General features: G+C 40.8%; 1 protein-coding gene across 2 annotated transcripts; it reads left to right on the top strand.

Moving 5' to 3' along the window:
* Window positions 1-5,865: 5,865 nt before the first annotated feature.
* On the top strand, window positions 5,866-18,147 carry Ghitm (growth hormone inducible transmembrane protein). 2 transcript variants are annotated; one of them, XM_038349147.1, is made up of 9 exons: window positions 5,866-6,001; window positions 7,104-7,271; window positions 8,434-8,533; window positions 9,560-9,671; window positions 10,214-10,355; window positions 12,814-12,922; window positions 14,947-15,135; window positions 15,468-15,639; window positions 16,898-18,147. In XM_038349147.1, exons 2-9 carry the CDS (start codon window positions 7,143-7,145, stop codon window positions 16,980-16,982), a joined length of 1,038 nt encoding a protein of 345 aa, XP_038205075.1. In that variant the 5' UTR covers window positions 5,866-6,001; window positions 7,104-7,142; the 3' UTR covers window positions 16,983-18,147. The 2 variants fall into 2 exon arrangements, with proteins under 2 accessions (XP_038205075.1, XP_038205076.1); XM_038349148.1 differs by having other exon boundaries at window positions 5,881-5,951.
* Window positions 18,148-19,866: the final 1,719 nt, after the last annotated feature.

The raw sequence follows: 19,866 nt of genomic DNA, 5'->3' as shown, positions 1-19,866 counted from the left end.
TCTGATCACAAGCACTTATGCACCAGAAAGAAAATCAAGGCAACATATAAACATGGGATCAAAATGAAAAGGATCTTGGGTCTCTTGTTTGACATTCTGAAACATGGCAGGTGAACTTAATCCGGGACAGATACAAAGCAATTCACTCAGAGGGGGGAAAAGCAATATAATCCATATTTATGGTGTAATATGCTCAGAACCACCTGCTATAAACCAGTAAAGGCAGCACTATAAATTGCTAACATGAGACACCAATCAATGTGGTATGCCAAGAATGGGGAGAGAGAAAGGATGACATTAACATAAGCAGATTACAAAGAGAATGTACAAAGGAAGGAGCCCTGAACAATGTTGCCTGTATGACACATGAGGCCTATTCGGGTCACCTCAAGAAAAAAATGACTGAAGCTGAAAAAAGTAAAAATACTCTAAAACTCCTAAAGACACTTTGTTAGTACTACTAACAAAGTAATAAGAATTGTCGATCGGATAACTATGTATTATTGTTTATAAAATTGCACACATTTTTTAACCATCATAGGAACCCATGACATACGCATTATAATCGTTCTTATAGAAATAATGCATTAGTTTGCTTGAGATGCCTATAACAAAATACCACCATCTCAAGGCCTTGAATAACAGCAATGTATCCTTGTTTTTCTGGAACTGGAAGTCCAAATGTAACCAGAGGCTTTTTGTCCCATCTGGTCCCACAGGCACTTTTAAAATAACCACTCAAAAGCTTAATATTATTTATAAATCTTCAGCTGATGGCTTGAGCTTATTTCTAGCTAGCTCTTACACTATGGCCTTACCTCATTTTCTACAAGTCTTGCTTCCTTAGTGGCTGGCTGGTATCTCTCAGACTCCACCCTTCATCTCCTTTATCTCTGCTTAGATTTCCCACCTGGCTCTATCCTGCCTTGCCATAGGCCAAAGCAGATTTCTTTGTCAACCAATGAAAGCAACACATATTCACAGTGTACAGAAAGACCATCCCACAGTACACAATTATGTGTAGTAGGGTGGGTGGGTGGGGGCTTTGGGGCAGGGCTCTGCCTTATAGGCAGATCTTCTTATTGTTTCATAACCAGGAGAGAAAGCTCTCAGGTGTTCCCTCTTAAAAGGACACCAGGACCCTGACAGAGCCAAAGGAAACGCAACACCCCCAAATTCTGACACCCTCCTTCCTATCAAAGGAGCCATTTCCTTATCACTGTTAGAAGGGACAAATATCTATCTGTTGTATATCTATTAACACACCAAAGCACATGTGGCCTCCAGGTGTCCTCCATATCACAGCTACCCCTGGCTCTTCTCACCCCACCCCTACCCTAAAATTCTCCAGTGCATGGGTTTTCCCTCCCCAGCTTTTTCTAACCCTGGCATTTCAGCCCTGTGCTCTGGAGGGTCTCTCTTGGTCTCCTTTGCCTATACATTCTTTCCCCCTTCCCTTCTCCTACACCCCCTCCCCTCATGCCCCAGTCTTGTGCTGGCCATGTTCAGTGTACTGTGTTCTCAACCTGTTCGGATTCCTCCAGATGCCACTGGCAGTGCTCTGCCTCACAGCTACAATAAAAAACGTCCCTCACCATACCTTGGAGCAGTGGTGTCCTCACATTATACAGCTACCTGTTATAACTCTAGTTCCAGCAGAACCATTGCCTTCACCTAGCCTCCATAAGCACCATGTGTGCACACAGTGCACACACATACACGAAGGCAAAACACACATACACATAAAAGTTTTTTAAAGTAAATTTAAGTAGTCACCCTATGGTACAGGTGTAACTTAGTTGACAGAATGCTTGCCTAACCTGCGGGGAAGCACAGGGTTTGATGCCAGGAGAAAATAAACTGAGTGTTATTATTTATAAACCGGTCCCATGAGGGGCAGCGGTGGTGGGCCAGAGTCCATGGTGGGTGAGAGACATATAAATATTCATGCAGAGAGTTTGGGTAGTATAGAGTTTATTTAGTGGGTTATGGAGAGGAAAGGGGAAGGGAGGAAGAGGAGAAGGGGGGAGAAGAGAGAGAGGAAAAGAAAGGGAGGGGAGGGGGAAAGGGAAGAGAGGCAGCAATTACCTCTTCAGGGGAGGGGGGATAGAAGGAAGGAGGGGGAGAGAGAGAAGAGAAAGAGGAAGGAGGGAGGGAGGGAGAAGGGGAGGGAGAGAGGGAGGGAGAAAGGGAGGGAGGGAGGGAGGGAGAGAGGGAGGGAGGGAGGGAGGGAGGGAGGGAAGATAAAAAAAAGAAAACATACTCAAGTTTACATCATAATGAGCAGAATGCAGTTTCTCAACAAAAGCCACAATGGTCAAAGATTCAAGCAACCAATTCTTTATCCTTTCCCCAATACCCAGCCTTGCCCCTTCTCACAAGGTGCACTGTCCTCCCTATTAATGGTCCCTTAACCTTACTTCAGGTTTCTCTTTGGCTGTGTCTGGGAAATGTTTTAGAGAACTTCCTAACCTTAAAATCAAGAATCTAGGTGCTTCTCCAGGTCTCTAAGAAGACAGCTGATTAGCATTTCAAAGCGACAAACAAGCAGCTGTACGCCCACCGCCTTCTGCTGTGTTTATCCAACCGCTAAGGATTCCAGAAGCCCAGCCAGAATGGCTATCATTAAGGACTCCAAGGCAGCTACATCCATGTACTCTGCAGCACTATTCACCGTAGTCAATCATGGAATCAGTGTTCTTGTCTGTCTAAAGATGAATGGAGAAAGAATATGTGCTATACACACAATGGAGTTTTATTCCACTGTAATGAACCAGGTAGTAGCCTGTAATAAAAATTATGTTGTGTACTGAGCATTGGAATTCATAATTCAAGTCTTTTCATTTGCCTTAGCACTAACATTTTAGAAGCAGTAAACTTATTTTATACTTAAGTACTTCTCTGCTATCTGTACCTTCTCCTGTACCCTTTCTCTAAATAGTATAGTCAGCCACACAAATCCACTGCATTTAGAACAAAGTGATGTCAATGTCAATCTTCTTGACACACATCCACTTTTCCAGTTATTAGCAATGTATCCATCATTAATCTCTGTCTTCTACTACCTTAATTCTAGTCTTCATCAATTTGTATTGTATTATTACAATTAGGGTTTTTTTGTCTTTTCTCTCTCTCTCTTCATCTAAACCCTCAACCTCTCCTCCACCTACACTGGCAGACAAGAGCATATCTTATGATATATGTGATTCCCTGTTTCAAAATATCTATTATGACAAGCCTCAAATGTAAGAAAGAAAAATAGAGAGGGGAAAAAAACTTACTGTCTCTACAAAGACTAAGGTTTAATTAATAGGAACCTCGAGTCACTGACTTTTAGATTTGTTTATTTCAGATACTGTAGATGTAGGGAAAAGACTTTCAACTGTAGGAGTTACACAGTGATCCTGTGTGTGACGATGTGAAGTTTAAATTGCTCATCCTCCATCTATGTTCCCTATAGTCAATGTCTTTGGTGATAGTTTCCACTAGAGTTTTCTCAGCATTTGCAGAGTAAAGACACAGGAACTCTGATGCTGCCAGACTGTTTTATTACCCTTATAATGAGAAAATCATTATGTCTGTCAAGATTCACCTGGTGAGATGATCATAAATCACAATAAACAATTGCTTAGGAGATAATAATGGGCCATAAATTTTAAATGTTGTTAATTATCCTATTTAAAGTACCAGACCTCTAGGGCTTTACCCTTCTTTGTAGTACTTATTACCACCTAACATTATGATTTTGTTTTCTGTCTCCACCAGAAAGGAATGCCTAAAAGCAACAGTATCACGGTTCAGGTACTAATCATTCCTATTGCTTGGTTCAGAATGAACATCCAGTAAATACTGTTTACCAGGGACTATAGATAGTATAAGAACTATTAATTAGTCTTTTCTGTCAAATAGTGTAAAAGCTTTATCATAAAGAATTCAAGGGGCTGGAGAGATGGTTCAGAGGTTAAGAGCACTGGCTGCTCTTCCAGAGGTCCCGAGTTCAACTCCGAGCAACCACATGGTGGCTCACAATGATCTCTAATGAGATGTGGTGCTTTCTTCTGGCATGTAGACATACATGCAGGTGGAACACTATGTACATAATAAGTAAATAAAATTTTAAAAGTATTCAAATCTTTTTATCTTCCCACCTTATAAATCTTTTAATCATGAAGCCACTGGCATTCTTTTTAAAACCTTCAGGCAAATGCTTTAGTAGCTTACCACACCACTGGGTAAGACTTTTGTTCATACCAAGTTCCGGCAGTATTCTAGAATTTGGGGGAGTTAAAAAGCCACCACCTTCCCATTGAAAGAGGATATAGTGCCACAATTGAAAACCACGCCTTATGATTGTCATAAAAACATACTTAACAAATGTGGCAATTATTGATTACAGCCAACCTGCTTCTTGAGGCGGCTATTGCTGGTTGGTGATATCTAGTCTTTATTTTTTTCTAGTTTTTGTTTTTTGCTTTTGTCCTTGTAACCTTTTAATATCGTTTTGTTGTTGTTGTTTGTTGTTTTTATGTTTTGTCTTTTTTTCCCAAGCTTCAGGCTATACTTGTGTAACAGGACACTGACAAGCTACTCTTCCTCCTACCAAGGGTTTTTGTGAAGGCTACTGCAATCCTTCAGTGGGGAGTAGAGCTATTTCTCTTACATTTTTTTGTTGTGAGCCTATTCTGTAACGCCTGAGCCATCTTTCCAGTCCAAGACTTATTTCTCCATATATTATTGATAGAATCAAACCAAGAATGTTTTCAGTGTTAAAGTAAGGAACACATGAACAAAGTGAAACTGGTTCAGTAAGGCAATTTGTTTTTATGGAAGGGTATACCGAAAGCTAAACCAGGATAAGGAGTATATCAGGAGAGTAGGTTTCCTTGGTATGTATGTATGTATGTATGTGTGTGTGTGTGTGTATTTACGGTTTTCGAGACAGGATTTCTTTTCTTTCGAAGCTGGGTCTCTGTACAGCTCTGGCAGGTCTGTAACTTGCTATGTATACCATTGCCATTATTTTCTTGCCAAACCTCAAATCAAGAAACTCAGTCAATATACTAAAACTCTCAAGAAAATTTTATTTACTAATACATTTATACCTAGTGCATGTATTTTAATAACAATAGTAAAACACTGAAAATATTCAGATGAATCCTTTCATCCCATAAATACAAAAGGATTTTTGCTCCTGTTCCTCAGAAGTAATTCGAGGTAAATTTACACGTACAAAACCTCAGAAAACCAGTGTCAAATCTCTTAAAGTTCACACAATGAATTAAAAGGAGAGGGTATCAAGTACAAATCACATAGCTCAAGACTTCCTGCCTAGCCACAGCCCCATGGTACCCAGCAGTGGTAAAAGTTAAGAAATTAACGAAAGTTTGACTGAATTGTACCTCTTAGGGTTGGTAAACATCGTGCCAGTCACCACGATCATACGATTAACCCAAACTTTACGTTTCGGCGTAAAACGTGTTTTATGATGACTCTTAAACAGAATTAAAGTCCAACTTATATGTGAAAATTCATTGTGAAACCTAGATCCAAAAACGAAAGTAATTTCAAGCTGGCCTTGAAGTCACAGAGTTTGCCTTTGCCTCCGGAGCTGTGGGATTAAAGGCGTTCGCCACCACCGCCCGTCTCACTGCCCGCAGCCAAGGAAAAACTACGCAAGAAACGAACGACTCCGCTGCCCAGCGCTAAAATGGCCGCCTCGGCTTCCCAGCCCACACCCAAAATGAACGCCGACTGTGACGTTTCCGACCACAAATCTCCATTGGTCCGGTCCCCAAGCCAAGACCCCGCCTCCCCCACTGCACCTGCCCTTCCGGCAAAGGTCTGCCCTCTGATTGGCTGTTTCTACTATTTACCTTTTGTCCGGATGTTGCGTGACGCAGTGAGTCGCGCAGCCGCGGAGGAGCGGGCAGAGGGAGGTCGAGCGCTCTCAGGTTGGCTGACCCGGAGGGGAGCCCCCGTGGTAGAGGGGACCGGAGCTGAGGTACTGCCCCGCGTGGCCTGAGAATCCCAGTCCCCAAGACGGGCTCCGTCACGGCGGGGTCTAGGCCGGCCACTGCGGGCGGGGCAGGGAGACGCCACTGCCCCTCGCGGTACCTCTTCCTGGGCAGCGAGATGCTGAGTCAGCCCCTCGGGGACCTTGTGGCCCGGCTGGGGGTGCAGTGGGGCGCTCCGTGGACGCGGAGGCTGCGGGCTGGCGGTGAGGGGGAAGGACCAGGCGCTCGAGCATCGGTGCGCAAGGAAGCCTTAAGAAGGGCCGGCAGGAGTTGATACAGAACTAGCCTAGTGGCCCGTTTCACCTAAATATATGGCAGATCACCGCCTTGGGCGCTTATGCGACTTCAGGCTACTCAGACTTGGGTCTCTGGCCCGGTGAGTAGGCTGCAGGCTGAAGGAAGCGACAGGTTGAGATGATGTAATGGCGTGAAAGTACCCGAAGGACTCTCGGTCCCCTCGCGCAAGGTCAGATGCCTAGAGTTCTGTGCGCTTCAGAGTTCCTGTGGAAGGACTCTCGGGTATTGTGTTTATTTTGATCGAAGGTAATGTAGTAGTGGAATAAATTAACTTGCTTTGAAGGTGTCTGTCGTATCTTAATAGTTGACATATTTACTAGACATTCACATGGCCTGGCTTTTGTTGATGTCTTTTAGTCTTGTACAGTTTGGCCTCCAATTCATCTTTTGCTTGGGAATGGTTTTCCTGTGCTGAAAAGTTTCACAGATTCTTTTAACTTATTAAACGGTGGTATAAATACCAGTCAACAGTGGCTGTAAATGCTAGTATTTGTAATTGTGCTAACGTAATAACACTCATTCTGTATTACATATATCTGGTCAAACTGGGATTTATATTATTGGGTATATAATAAACTATATATAATATATGCAATATGATATATGTTATATATAATTTATACTATAATTGGATTTCTGGAGTTAGAAGAGGCAAGGGGAGGATTCAACATTAAGAATTAATGAGGCCATTTTTGTGATTTTTTTTTCCCTGCAGAACCTTAATATGTTTCTTCTATTCTTTGACTATTCTGTTCCTTTCTCAGTTAACATAAAATTTTGCTTTTTAACTAGCATTTCAGATCTGCTTAGTGAACCAGTGTATCACCCACCATGCTGGCCGCAAGGCTTGTGTGTCTCCGGACACTGCCTTCCAGGGTTTTCCAGCCCACTTTCACCAAGACCTCCCCACTCATAAAGAATTCCATCACGAAGAATCAGTGGCTCTTAACACCCACCAGGGTAAAGAATGTTTTTTCAATATGGGTTTCCACCTATTCTGGGTTTTTTGTTTTGTTTTGTTTTAGGATTTTCTGTTTTGGTTTTTGGTGTTTTTTTTTTTTTTTTTTTTTTGGTGTGGTTAATCAGTGGGTTGTCTGTGAGATTCTCTGACTGTACATAGCTTTCTCTCTTTAATGACTTACCAAGTAAACCAACAGTAGAGTTTCCAGTGAACTTTCTTCTCCCTATCAGTTAGCATCATGCCAGTCTCCTTATCACAAATGAAAGAGAGATTTTATTTTTTTTTATACATTATGTCTTGCAGTTTCTCACTCAGAAAACTGAGAGTAAGCATTGGGAAATTAAGTTACTTGGTACAAGAAAAGGTTTGTATATGGGAGCTGCAGTCAAATGCTAAAGAACCCAGAGATATTACCAGTTGGTCCAGCTGATTAGTTAAAGATGGTACTATAGCTTTTGCTTAGATAAGGATAAAAATCTGTCAGATTATCGAGAAAGGCCTATTTCCTTTGGCAACAGGTGTTTTCCTTGGAGACGGTCTCAATCTATAGAATTAGCTGATCTCAAAATAGTGATTTCACCTCCCGTATGCTCGCAGGTGCTGAGATTGCAAGACAACATCTGTCTTGTAGTATTTAAATGAGTGTAGATGCATGTTTTTAAGTGTGAACTAGCTGAAGAGAATCTGCAGTAGTTAAAAGTACTTTCCTCTTAAAATAACTTTTCCACTGCTGGTAAAGACCCAGCTAAATGATTGAGTGCTTTCCTACTGTTCCCGAGGCTTCAGGTTCAACTATGACTACGTGGGGAAAATTGTATAATCATTTCAAAGATGGAGCACAGATCAAGCTACATCTAACCTTTGGGTTAAACTTTGGGGGAGGTTGGGGGCGGGGGTGAGACAAAGTTTCTCCGTAACTTTGGAGCCTACCCTGGAACCATCAGACCAGGCTGGTCTCAAACTCACAGAGATCTGCCTCCCTAGTGCTGGAATTTAAAGTGTATACCACCACCGCCCGGCTTTTTTGTTTGTTTTTGGGTTTGTTTGTTTTTTTTCTTACTAACTTTTATACTGATTCTATATTAATGTAAAAAGAACCTCTGTTTTATTGACATACTGTTGATCTGAATGAATGGTACATGTCTTTTTTGTATATATCAGGAATATGCTGCAAAGACAAGAGTTAGGATCCACCGTGGGAAAACTGGCCAAGAATTGAAAGAGGCAGCTTTGGAACCATCAATGGAAAAAATCTTTAAAAGTAGGTGGAAGTTCAGTTTTTAACATGAAGCTTCTTAAATTTATATTTATTCATGTGTGTGTATGTGTATCTACCAGGTGTGTGCTGATGCCCACAGAGGCCCAAAGAAGATACCTGGGACTAGAGTTTGGTGATTATATGCCGCCGGAAGTGGGTGCTTGGAACTCAACTCGGGTGCTCTGAAAGACGAGCAGCAAAGGGCTTGTAACTCAAGAGCCATATCTGTGGCCGCTAGTACGGCATTATCTTAATTAAGTCATTTTGATTCATAGCTTGGATTTTAACTTTAAAGTGTCTGAAACCAGATTGTTAATCTTCCCTAAACTATTTAAACAAAAGCACTGCTACTTACCAGTGTTGGAGATGTCACTTTATTATAGTTGAGGAGCCCTAATCAGTATCATGGAAAGCATTCCTTTTTGATAGAGACTTGACCACAGAGAACAAATCAGGATTTTCCAGGAATGTTCTTAGTGAACAAATTGAAGGGAGCAAGATGTTTTTTATGAGCAACTGCCTGAGAGCTGATAAAAAAAATTTTCATTATTCTAAAGCAAGAGCATCTCTTTCTTTTTGGGGTACATAAATATTAATAGCATTTTTCTCTGTTGGTTCTCTAGGCTCACTTAAACTTCACCTGGATTGATACTTTAGACACAGTGTAAAACGACTGATACCATTTTCTTTATTTTTTTAAACATTTACTCATCTGGGATATGTTCTTGCTATGTAAACCCTACTGGTCGTGTACTCATGATTTTTTGTCTCAGCCTCCCACGTGCTTTAACAGTTATGTATATGTATGTACCCAAATGCTTTTTTATTCTTTGAGGTCATTTTGTACATTTGTTTCTGGACTATCCTTTCCTTCTGGCCTAATGTTGAGGATTCTGTGTCCCCCATGAGACTCCTGTGAAGAAAAAGTTATAATCTGATCCCCTCCTGGATATTTTGAATAATTACCCCAGCACTTTAGTTTAGTTGAAATGTGCTGACCCTAGCCTGTGTTTGCTGCTGTGCTTGCAGTTGATCAGATGGGAAGGTGGTTTGTGGCTGGAGGAGCAGCTGTTGGTCTTGGAGCGCTGTGCTACTATGGCTTAGGAATGTCTAATGAGATTGGAGCTATCGAAAAGGCTGTGTAAGTAAATTGTACCCAAGCAACCAAAATCCTTCCATCAAAGGTTCTCGTTCTTCCTACTCTTGAGTCTCTAGTAACTTTTGAAATGCCTTGTCTGGTTTTCATTTGTGAATGTAAATAGTCTCTTTTGTTCATTTGTCACAGATTTATTCAAGCCTAAATAATCACTTTTAATCAAGGTTGTGTATTCAGACAAGGAGAAAATGTGTTGCTTTATATGTGGATCAAATGTATGTTTCTGTCACTTAATCTTCTACAGTTCCAAGATGTACATAATTATTTACATCATAGCTGGTTGTGGTCGTGCACACCTTTAATCCTAACACTTAGGAGGTAGAGTCCAGGACAGCCTGGTGTGTGGTCTACAGAGCCTGTTCCAGGATAGTCAGGGCTACACAGAGAAACTCTTGAAAAACCAAAAACAATAATTATAATTATTTCTATCACAATTAGATTGAGAACATTAAAGTGATTTATTCCAGAGTCTTTTGTATTTAACAAATGATTTAATCAGAATTTTCACCTTGTCCTGTTTCTTACAGAATTTGGCCTCAGTATGTGAAGGATAGAATTCATTCTACTTACATGTACTTATCAGGAAGTATTGGCTTAACAGCTTTGTCTGCCTTGGCAGTAGCCAGAACACCTGCTCTCATGAACTTCATGATGAGAGGCTCTTGGGTGGTAAGTTAGCTACTTGCTATTTCTATTGGGAAGGTGGTACTAGGTGATGGGTTATTTTGTTGCTTTTTGATGTAAAGATCCGATTTCATGGAGTAGGGCCATTAATATTTCAATGGTAAGGAAATTGCCTAAAATCTGTTGAACTGTAGGTTCAGTTTTTAATACAGGGAAGAAAAATGATTTGCTAAAATATATATTGTGGGAAAGGGAGAGGACATTAAATGGAAGAATATTGTATTACTCTTTATCAAATATGTGTTTTAATCGGATCGAAGGAGTCAAAAACTGAACTTAGAAACTGATAGCAAACAACTTCTATTTTGTACCCCCTTGCTAAAAATAAAGTCAATGTGCCTGGTGATGCCTTTAATCCTAGCACTTGGGAGGCAGAGGCAGGCAGCTATCTGAGTTCCAGGCCAGCCTGGTCTACAGATCAAGTTCTAGAATAGCCAGGTTTACAGAGAAACCCTGTCTTGAAAAAAACAAACAAACAAGTGAAGTAAATGCAGATCCATCTGGCTGATGAAGCTTTCTGCAGTTTTAGAGGAAGTTAGTTAACTGGCGCTGGTGCCCCTCCTGAGCTGCCTGCCTGAATACGGGCACTTTGTTCGGTGCATATTTCCTTCTTTTGGTTTTGTTTGTTTGTTTTGAGACAGGGTTTCTCTATATAGCCTTGGCTGTTCTGGAACTTGCTCTGTAGACCAGGCTGGCCTCACTCACAGAGATCCACCTGCCTCTGCCTCCCAAGTACTGGGATCAAAGGTGTGTACCACCACTACCCAACAAAGTGAATGAATATTTCTTAAGCACTTGCTGTTTTGCTTGCTAGCACTGTATGCTTTCAGGTATGGGTTCTGTTCCTGCTATGTTATGTGGTGGGGGGATCTAGAGTGTTTCATACGGGATGTAGAGTAAGAAATAGAAAGTTGAAAGTGAAGTAAAAAGTGAGCTGAAAGACAGTCTCTGACCATCAAGGAAGGTCTGTGGAAAACTTGGTTCTTTTTTGTTTTTTATTTATGTGCATTGGTGTTTTACCTGTATGTGTATGTATGCTGGGTCTCATGGAACTGGAGTTACAGACAGTTGTGTGCTGCCATGTGGGTGCTGGGAATTGAACCTGTATCCTCTGGAAGAGCAGCCATCTTTCCAACCCCCAAGACTTAGTTCTTCTGCTAGGTAACATGTTTTCTTTCAGAAGACGACGAGGCCAGTCCAACAGAACAAAAGATAAGAGCTAGGAAAGCTAGGAAGGCCCTACTGGGAAAAGTGGTTTACAGTCCCATCCGAGTGAAATCTCAAGTGGGAAAGGACATGGTGAGAAAGGTGCTCGCTATCTTTGATTTCCAAGCTGAGGCAAAGTACCTAACAGGAGACCACTGTAGAGACTAGATGGCAGAAAACACTTCTGTTCAAGTGTTAGAGCGAATGTGGGCTGGGCAGTGGTGGCGCATGTCCTTAATTCAGGCAGTGGATCTCTGTGAGTTCAAGACCCACCTGGTCTACCAAGTGAGTTCAAGGACAGCCCAGGCTACACAGAGAAACCCTGTCTCAAAACAACAACAAAAAAAGAACAACTATTACTAATGTGGGAGACAAAGCAGGTGCACCAGCTGTGCCTGTGGGACCGGGCAAGGCCGGAGAAGGGAATTAAACAGAGCTGTTTCCCATAGTTGGGAAGCCAGAGCTGTAAGTTTGGAATCCATGATATTTCCTACGTTCTGTATTCCAAGAGAACTTGCTGTGGTGGTATAGGAACCATACTTACCGGGAAAATACTCTGACTCATAGCCTAAAGGTTCATGGCAAAGAATAAGTGAAGGTGAGTTCTCACTAGGAAAGTCAATTTGAATCTAGGAAAATGATTTAAAATGATGCTTAGCATAATAAACAGCAGTATTCTGAAAGATTAAAATGTACAGAAAAATACAATGCCAAAGAAGCTATGTGTTTAGACCATACCCTCTGCAGCAAAATATCACTGTCTTGCCGGGCGGTGGTGGCGCACGCCTTTAATCCCAGCACTCGGGAGGCAGAGGCAGGCGGATCTCTGTGAGTTCGAGGCCAGCCTGGTCTACAAGAGCTAGTTCCAGGACAGGCTCTAAAAAAAGCTGCAGAGAAACCCTGTCTCGAAAAACCAAAAAAAAAAAAAAAAAAAATAGAAACAATGAGGTAGAATCCAGTATGTTTTTCAGCATTTTTTTTTCTTTTCCTCCACAGAAACAGCTAGTTTTATTTTTCTGTGCTTTACATCAGGTTGAAAATTATGTCTGTGGCAGTAGAGGGCACTCTTGCTAATGTGGTCCTACTAAAGCTGAATGAACCAGAAACCTAAGTGTACTAGAGAAAAACAGGATTCTGTTTCTTCATAGTGATTAGTCATACTTGAATCTGTGGGCTTCTGTCCTAAGGATCTGTTTGGGTTTTTTTTTTTTTTTTTTCCTAAATGTGTGTCTTCCAGACAATTGGTGCGACCTTTGCAGCCATGATTGGAGCTGGAATGCTGGTACAGTCAATACCGTATGATCAGAGCCCAGGGCCAAAGCATCTGGCTTGGATACTTCATTCTGGTATGTTCTGTTTCAAATTCTTATTGAACTCTCTTGAATATTATTTATGCTCCCGTTACTTGTTTGGTTTGTTTTATTTTGTTTTTGAGACAGGGTTTTGATTTGCATGCCAGACTGACCTGCAGCTTGTTGTCTTCCTGCTTTTGGTCTCTCGACACACCTGACTTAAATGGTGGCCTTTTTAAATGACTCTTGAATTGTAAATGAGTTGGTAAACCTTGTTTTTAGAAAATAGAATTTCATACAGTCGTTGTTGCCAGGCCTTTGCTTTAAAAGTATTGGTATTAAGATGGCTCTGAGGTTATGCTCTGAGATAACTATGTATAAGAAAAGAGCTGAGAGACCAGCAAGGTGCTCAGCAGATAGAAGCATTCGCTGCATAAGCCTGGTAAGCAGTGTGCAATCCCTGGGGTCCCCACATAAAGACAGAAGAGAACTAACTTAACAGAGTGTTCCTCTGACCTCCACTGTGTTGCATAGCATGTGCCCATACACACACTATGTACATATGCTTAAACTATAGCAATTTAAAACAAGAGCCAGGTTGTAATGATATTTTATAATAAAGGTTTCCTGAAGATCAGAGAGTAAAACAACCACACTGATAAGCCATACAGACCAGGCACTGGTGGCACATACCTTTAATCCCAATAGCTACACTAGTTTGCCATAGAAACGTGGCGGTACTGGTGCACCCCTTTAATTCCAGCCCTAGAGAAGAATATAAGATGGGAGGAGACAGCTCTCGGGCACAGTCTCACTCTGAGGATTTCTGTAAGCAGGATTGGCATTTCAAACTGAGGTAGAGGTAAAAGCCAGTAGCTAGCTGTTTTGCTTTTCTGGTCTTCAAGTTGAACCCTAGTATCTGTCTCTGTTTTTATTAATTCTACTACACCAGTTCTAATGGTACAGAGCTGTAATCATACCTACTCAGGAAGCTGAGTCAGGGAGATTATAGGTTTAAAGATGGCCTACGTAACATAGTGAGATGCTATCTCAAAAGACAGATGCAGGGTATGTAGCTCAATGGTATTAGGCTTACACAAGGCCCTGGCTTTATCCCTAGCACCGTGAAAACTAAAGGAAGCAGCTTCATTATTTCTCTTTTAACACAATTTTGTGTCCTGAAATCTTCTTGTTGGCCCTCCTGTTAGTTCCATTGATTTTTGATGACTGACAATAACATATTTCTGTAATGTTTTATTGTTTTGTTTTGTTTCAAGACAAGGTCTCCCTGTGTAGCTCTGACTGTTCTGTGTAGACTAGACTGGCCTCGAACTCAGATTCACCTGCCTCTTCCTAATGCTGGGATTAAAGGCATGTGCCACTATGCTCACCTTCCCCATAATTTTTGTTTTTGTTTTTTCGAGACAAGGTTTTTTTTAGCTTTAGAGCCTATCCTGGTTCTCGCTCTGTAGACCAGACTTGCCTTGACTCACAGACATCTGCCTATGTCTGCCTCCCAAGTGCTGTGATTAAAGGCGTGTGCCACCACCCAGCTTTCCCCTATAATTCTTAAGGAAGATATTTTTGTAAATTTTGACAACTGAGGTTTCTTTTTATGAACTGAAATGAGACTGCTCCTTATTAGGTGAGGCAAGTCCAGTGCCTGCCTGGGAAGTCTCTGCGTTTCTGAGTTCCATCACACACTTCCCTTCCAGTTTATTTTCTTACCGTTGGGCATCAGTAGGTTTGACCTTCCATTGTATCAGTTCTTCTTCTGCTATTTTTAAATCTAGTGTGGTTGATAGAAATAATGACCTACACAGACTTTTACAAAGTTACTAAAAATGTATGCTCCTGTTTGTATATGAATTGGGATCCCATGCTGATGTGATAAACAATTTTATAGACTCAGATATTGACTGTATAGTTTGGATTATAGTGTAGGACTACCTAAATGTGAAATTTACCATATCAGCATTGTTTAACATAAGGTACAGTGTTACAAGAAGCTTCACAGTGACATTTGCTCTCTGGTGGTCATTTGGTAGATATCTCACAAGACCTTGCTCTCTCCCCAGGTGTGATGGGTGCAGTGGTGGCTCCTCTGACGATCTTGGGGGGGCCTCTTCTCTTGAGAGCTGCATGGTACACTGCTGGTATTGTGGGCGGCCTCTCGACTGTGGCCATGTGTGCACCCAGTGAGAAGTTTCTGAACATGGGAGCACCCCTGGGAGTGGGCCTAGGCGTTGTCTTTGTGTCTTCACTGGGTAAGCTGCTGCCCTTTGAAGGGTTCGGGTATCCTGAAGCATTAAGATTAATTTTTGAAAGTTGTTTAAAAGATAGGCTAAGTTGATTGGGTTTGATTATTTGATATCATAAAATCTTGGCTTATGGTTAAGAATTCGTTTTATTAAGTACCTCTCAAATGATTAAGCTGATTTGTAAATTGTTCTAATGTTGGTAAGTAACCCATTAGAAGAATGATGATCCATGAGATTTCATATCAGATTTACCAAGGTAGTTTGAAATAATAAAAACTGCAAGTCCAGTTGCAAGCTATATATATATATAATACGTTCTACTTTTTCCTTTGTTTTAGGGTCTATGTTTCTTCCCCCTACCACAGTGGCTGGTGCCACTCTGTATTCAGTGGCAATGTATGGTGGATTAGTTCTTTTCAGTATGTTCCTTCTATATGATACTCAGAAAGTAATCAAACGTGCAGAACTAACACCAATGTATGGAGTTCAAAAGTATGATCCCATCAACTCGTAAGTAAACCTTACTGTTACTGCTATATCACATAGGTATGGCTGTTTGGTTCCGTGTGTATTAGTTTCACGGGGTACCACCATAGCAAAGAAGCATAAAATAGGTGGCCTAAAATTTATTATCTTCAGGTTGGGCCTGGGAGACAGAGCCAGGCAGATTGCTCTGAGTTCGAGGCCAGCCTGATTTACAGAACAGCAAAGGCCACCAGACATACACTTTTCCGGTGTGGCCTCATTCTAACTCACATTGTAATTGTATCTTTATTGGTTTAGTTTGTTTTGGTTTGTTCTTTAAGACAGAGTTTCTCTGTGTAACCCCCGCTGGCTATTGTGCAACTTGCTTTGTTCTGCCTGCCTCTGCCTCACCAGTGCTGAGATTAAAGGTGTACATCACCACTGCCCGCATAATTATATCTTTGAAGATTATATTTCCAAATAAGGGCCACAGGACCAGTACTGGGACTTGCAGCAGGTTAAATTTTGCTGCTTCTGTTGGAGTGTAGTTTGGGCTGTCTACTTAGAAAACTGATTGATTGCATGGCAGGTGAGCATAGCATTTAGGTTTCAGTTACAAGTACTGTCTGTTGGAATGCATGTAATTAATTAGGATGTTTAAGGAGGGGAAACCAGTTCTGAAAACATTTTTCCTTTTGTTTGTTTTAGAGACATTCAACCTTAATTGACATTCAATAATATAAAATAGTGTTTTCACTTTTTTTGAATTCTGCCTAAAGTTTCAGAGTGTCTCTCACATTTTTATGATGCCCTCCTTTACCTAAAAATAAAATAATGTAATAGCTTTTTTAAAATGTTGCTATAACACTTGGAGCTTTACAGCAGCTTTCGTAAAGGGGATGAAAAGGATATGGTCCATTTGAAAATGCCAGACTGTCTTATGAGTTTTTTAAAGATGTGTTTTGTCTATTTGAAAATGCCAGACTGTCTTACGAGTTTTTTAAAGATGTGTTTTTTTGATTTGTTTTGGTTCTTTTGTTGTCTAACACCCAGGTTTGATGCTCATAGCAGGATGTCAAATAATCCTTTTAAAAATTATGTTCTTCATTTAAAAGGTGACTCTACCAGAAGGAAAACTGAGCATTATCTAGTTTAGAACCCTAGCTGGCATTTAAACATTGTATTTTTAGTTTCTATTTAATAACACTAGGAATAATGAGTATTATTATTCCCATTTTTTTGTACTAAGAATTAGATTGTCGTCATTATTAGAGTCACATCTTACTATGATTTTCTTTTCTAGGATGTTGAGAATCTACATGGATACATTAAATATATTTATGCGAGTTGCAACTATGCTAGCAACTGGAAGCAACAGAAAGAAATGAAGTGGCCACCTCTGGTGTCTCTGCTCACTCATGCTTGCTTGTTTATTAGGAGCAGATAGTCATTACAGTTTGCACTAGCAAAACCCCTTTGTAGAAGATAAACTGTCACCATGTGTAAAATGTTCAGTAATGTGACCCTTCAGGTTTGCTTTTTCTTTTAGAGAATAAATTCAATAGATGTCTTCCAAATAAGTGCATACATTTTCAGCTATTGTGTTTGAGTAACTTAAAAATGGTTTGATGAATGTGGGAACTAAAATTTGTGTTACAAGATTTCAATTTTTAATTTATTAGATAAGTAAAATTTAGTAAATTTGTCTGTCTTCATATTTTGGGGAGCTTGCAAAATATTTAAGATCCTGAGTGATGAGGTTTTGGTAAAGATCAGACAAAGGTAAAAAGTCACCTCAGTCATATTGTGAAGGCTTAGGGGAGCACTGATTGGGGAGAGAGATGTCAGAGAGTCATCTGAGATGTGGAACAAGTGACCACTGTTCATGGGCTCTGACTAAAGACACAGTTGTTTGTGTCTCTGCTTATCAATGGCCCTCCGATGTTGACTCGTCAGGATAGTCCAGAGGGTTAATCCTGAAGAGACTCCCTGGTGGAATTATGTGTGTATGAGTTTTACTGTGAAGTCTTCTAAAACAAATGTCCTTATAACTGTGATCACTATAACGTTCTCCAAAGCACGGGATTTGTTTGCTTTCAAATACATGGTGTGTTTGTAGTTTGCTGGTATTTTCTCTGTCTGACTGTAAACATGCTTGCTTTTCTCATCACGCTTTGGCAGCTGTCAGGAAAGCCTTCTGGCTTATGCTAAGATTAGGAGCCTTTTTTTCATCTAAAACTGTTGTCCTGTGTTCTCAGGTTAGCATGAACAAACAAAGCAAACTTAGTTGACCTTGGAAAGTATTTGAAAAGAAGGCAGTGGGGAAGAGCTTTGTTCTCCCTTATCACTTTCTCTCCATGGACACCAGTGACGTTTGTAAGGTTTTAATACAGCAGTTACGGGTGGGGGGTTCGTCAGAGAGGTCTGTATGACTATATGCACAATTGCTACTTTTGATAGATATTTATTATAGTCATCCAGAAATAACTAGTTTAATCGTTTTAAAGTACACAGAATGTTTATTTATAAAATAAAAGTTGTAGCAGATGGTGATTGTGTACATTCTTCTCCCTGAAGCATCCTTCTCACTGGAGTCTGGGCAAGAAAGCAGCGTGGGCTTTGGCTGCACGGTATACGCACCGCAGGGGACTTGCAGCTGGGTGCCTGCATCCATTTGAATGTCAACTCAGATTTTCCCTGATATGACCCTGAACAAATTACCTAATCTCCCCACACTCAGTTTCATCCTCTGTAAGATGAGACATCTACCTTGTGGGGTTAAGGCTAAACTCAGAAGTGGTTGGACATTGTATAAATTTTAGCTATTGCTGCTGTTTTCAATGTTTTTTCCCTTAAGTAAAAAAAAAAAAAATTACTGTCTTTAGTGTTCGTAAAGTTTCACTGTCATTTTAAGTTGATATCTTAAATGACCTATTGTTCTCAGTTGCAGTTTGGAGCTCAAACTTTAATATTTCATTTTATATACTTACAAAACAGCAGTATGATTTCAACAGCAGCGTCAGGTAGAGAATAATAAGATCAAGGGCTCTATTACATATGTGGATGCGCACGTCATGGTGTCGTGTGAGCCTGTGACATTAAGGACAGTCTGAAGGGTTCTCTTCACTCAGCCATGTGGGTGGCAAGGTTTCAGCTCAGGTCACTGGACTCGGTAGCAAGCACCTTTTACCCACTGTTACTTTGCCTGCTGCAGGTGGTTGTATTTTAACAATAGTATTTTATAGCGTTGCTGAGCCAATAAAGACTGTAAAGTGAGTTCTATAAAACGTGCTTAGTTAGGCAGTGCTTCTGAAATGGTAATGTAATAACCTGGTATTTTGGATCTTATATCCTGGGTGGGCGCATAGGTATTTTCCTCACAGAATTAGAGTTGACCTGCAAAACAATGGGTTTGGGGCAACAGTGGAAATTTTGTGTCATTTGAAATCTTAAATTATAACAAGTAGATGGTTTAAAAATCACAGGCCCGTGGGCTTGCTTAGAAGGGTTTTGGTTTGTAACTTATTTTGACAAAACTTGAAAGCATGTAATTACCAAGTGGTGTATACATTCACTTCGTTCTAGTCAGTAGCCAAGATGTTTGTCTGTTCTGTGCTTGGGGATTTTTTGTTTAGTATTTGAAACTTTTATGCATTTATCATTTTCCCCCTAGTTGCCCCACACCCTTGAGTGCTCTCTCTTCCTCTCCCTTGGTCCCCCCTCTCCTTTTTTTTTGTTTGTTTACTTGCTTGCTTGTTTTTTGTTAATAACCCATACACACATGCATATAGGGAGTGACTCCCCCTCGGCTGCCATCAGCTACAGACAGCTTGCAGGAGGGTAGGAGCGCAGAGGTCCCTCTGTTCTAGTACTGTGACCGGCTGACCGCTGACTCTACAGATGCTGTGAGTTGGTGTGTGTGGTAACCACCTTCAGAACTGCATTCACATCACACGGCAGTCTTGCCTACGTTTCTTAGCACACTGAAATTCCCTGTACTTTAGGTAGTAGGGTTTCTATAGAGGACTCATCCACAGCTGAGCACATATTTATACTCAGTCCTTTAGCCAGTTATGAATTTCTGCATTACCCATGACCCACTGCAAAAAGCAGCTTTTCTGACCAAAGTTGAAAGCAACGTTAGGTTAGGCTATGGGTGTTAGCATATGTACATATCTGGAAGTTAACATGACATTTTAGCAAATACCAAATAGGAAATCCCTCCTGAGCACAGACCGTATCCATTCTGAAAGCGCTTGGTTACCTTCATAA

Source organism: Arvicola amphibius, chromosome 12 (genome assembly GCF_903992535.2).
Source record: "Arvicola amphibius chromosome 12, mArvAmp1.2, whole genome shotgun sequence".
In the NCBI taxonomy this organism is placed as follows: Eukaryota; Metazoa; Chordata; class Mammalia; order Rodentia; family Cricetidae; genus Arvicola; species Arvicola amphibius.
Note: the sequence above shows the minus strand (reverse complement) of the source record. Positions and strands in the feature narration are given on the sequence as shown.

Bases quoted from the DNA above. Each gene is read 5' to 3' on its own strand.
- Ghitm (XM_038349147.1), top strand. From the start codon at position 7,143: ATGCTGGCCGCAAGGCTTGTGTGTCTCCGGACACTGCCTTCCAGGGTT. The intron at 10,356-12,813 runs GTAAGTTAGCTA...TGTGTCTTCCAG, and splicing joins TGATGAGAGGCTCTTGGGTG to ACAATTGGTGCGACCTTTGC. The intron at 15,640-16,897 runs GTAAGTAAACCT...TTTCTTTTCTAG, and splicing joins AAGTATGATCCCATCAACTC to GATGTTGAGAATCTACATGG.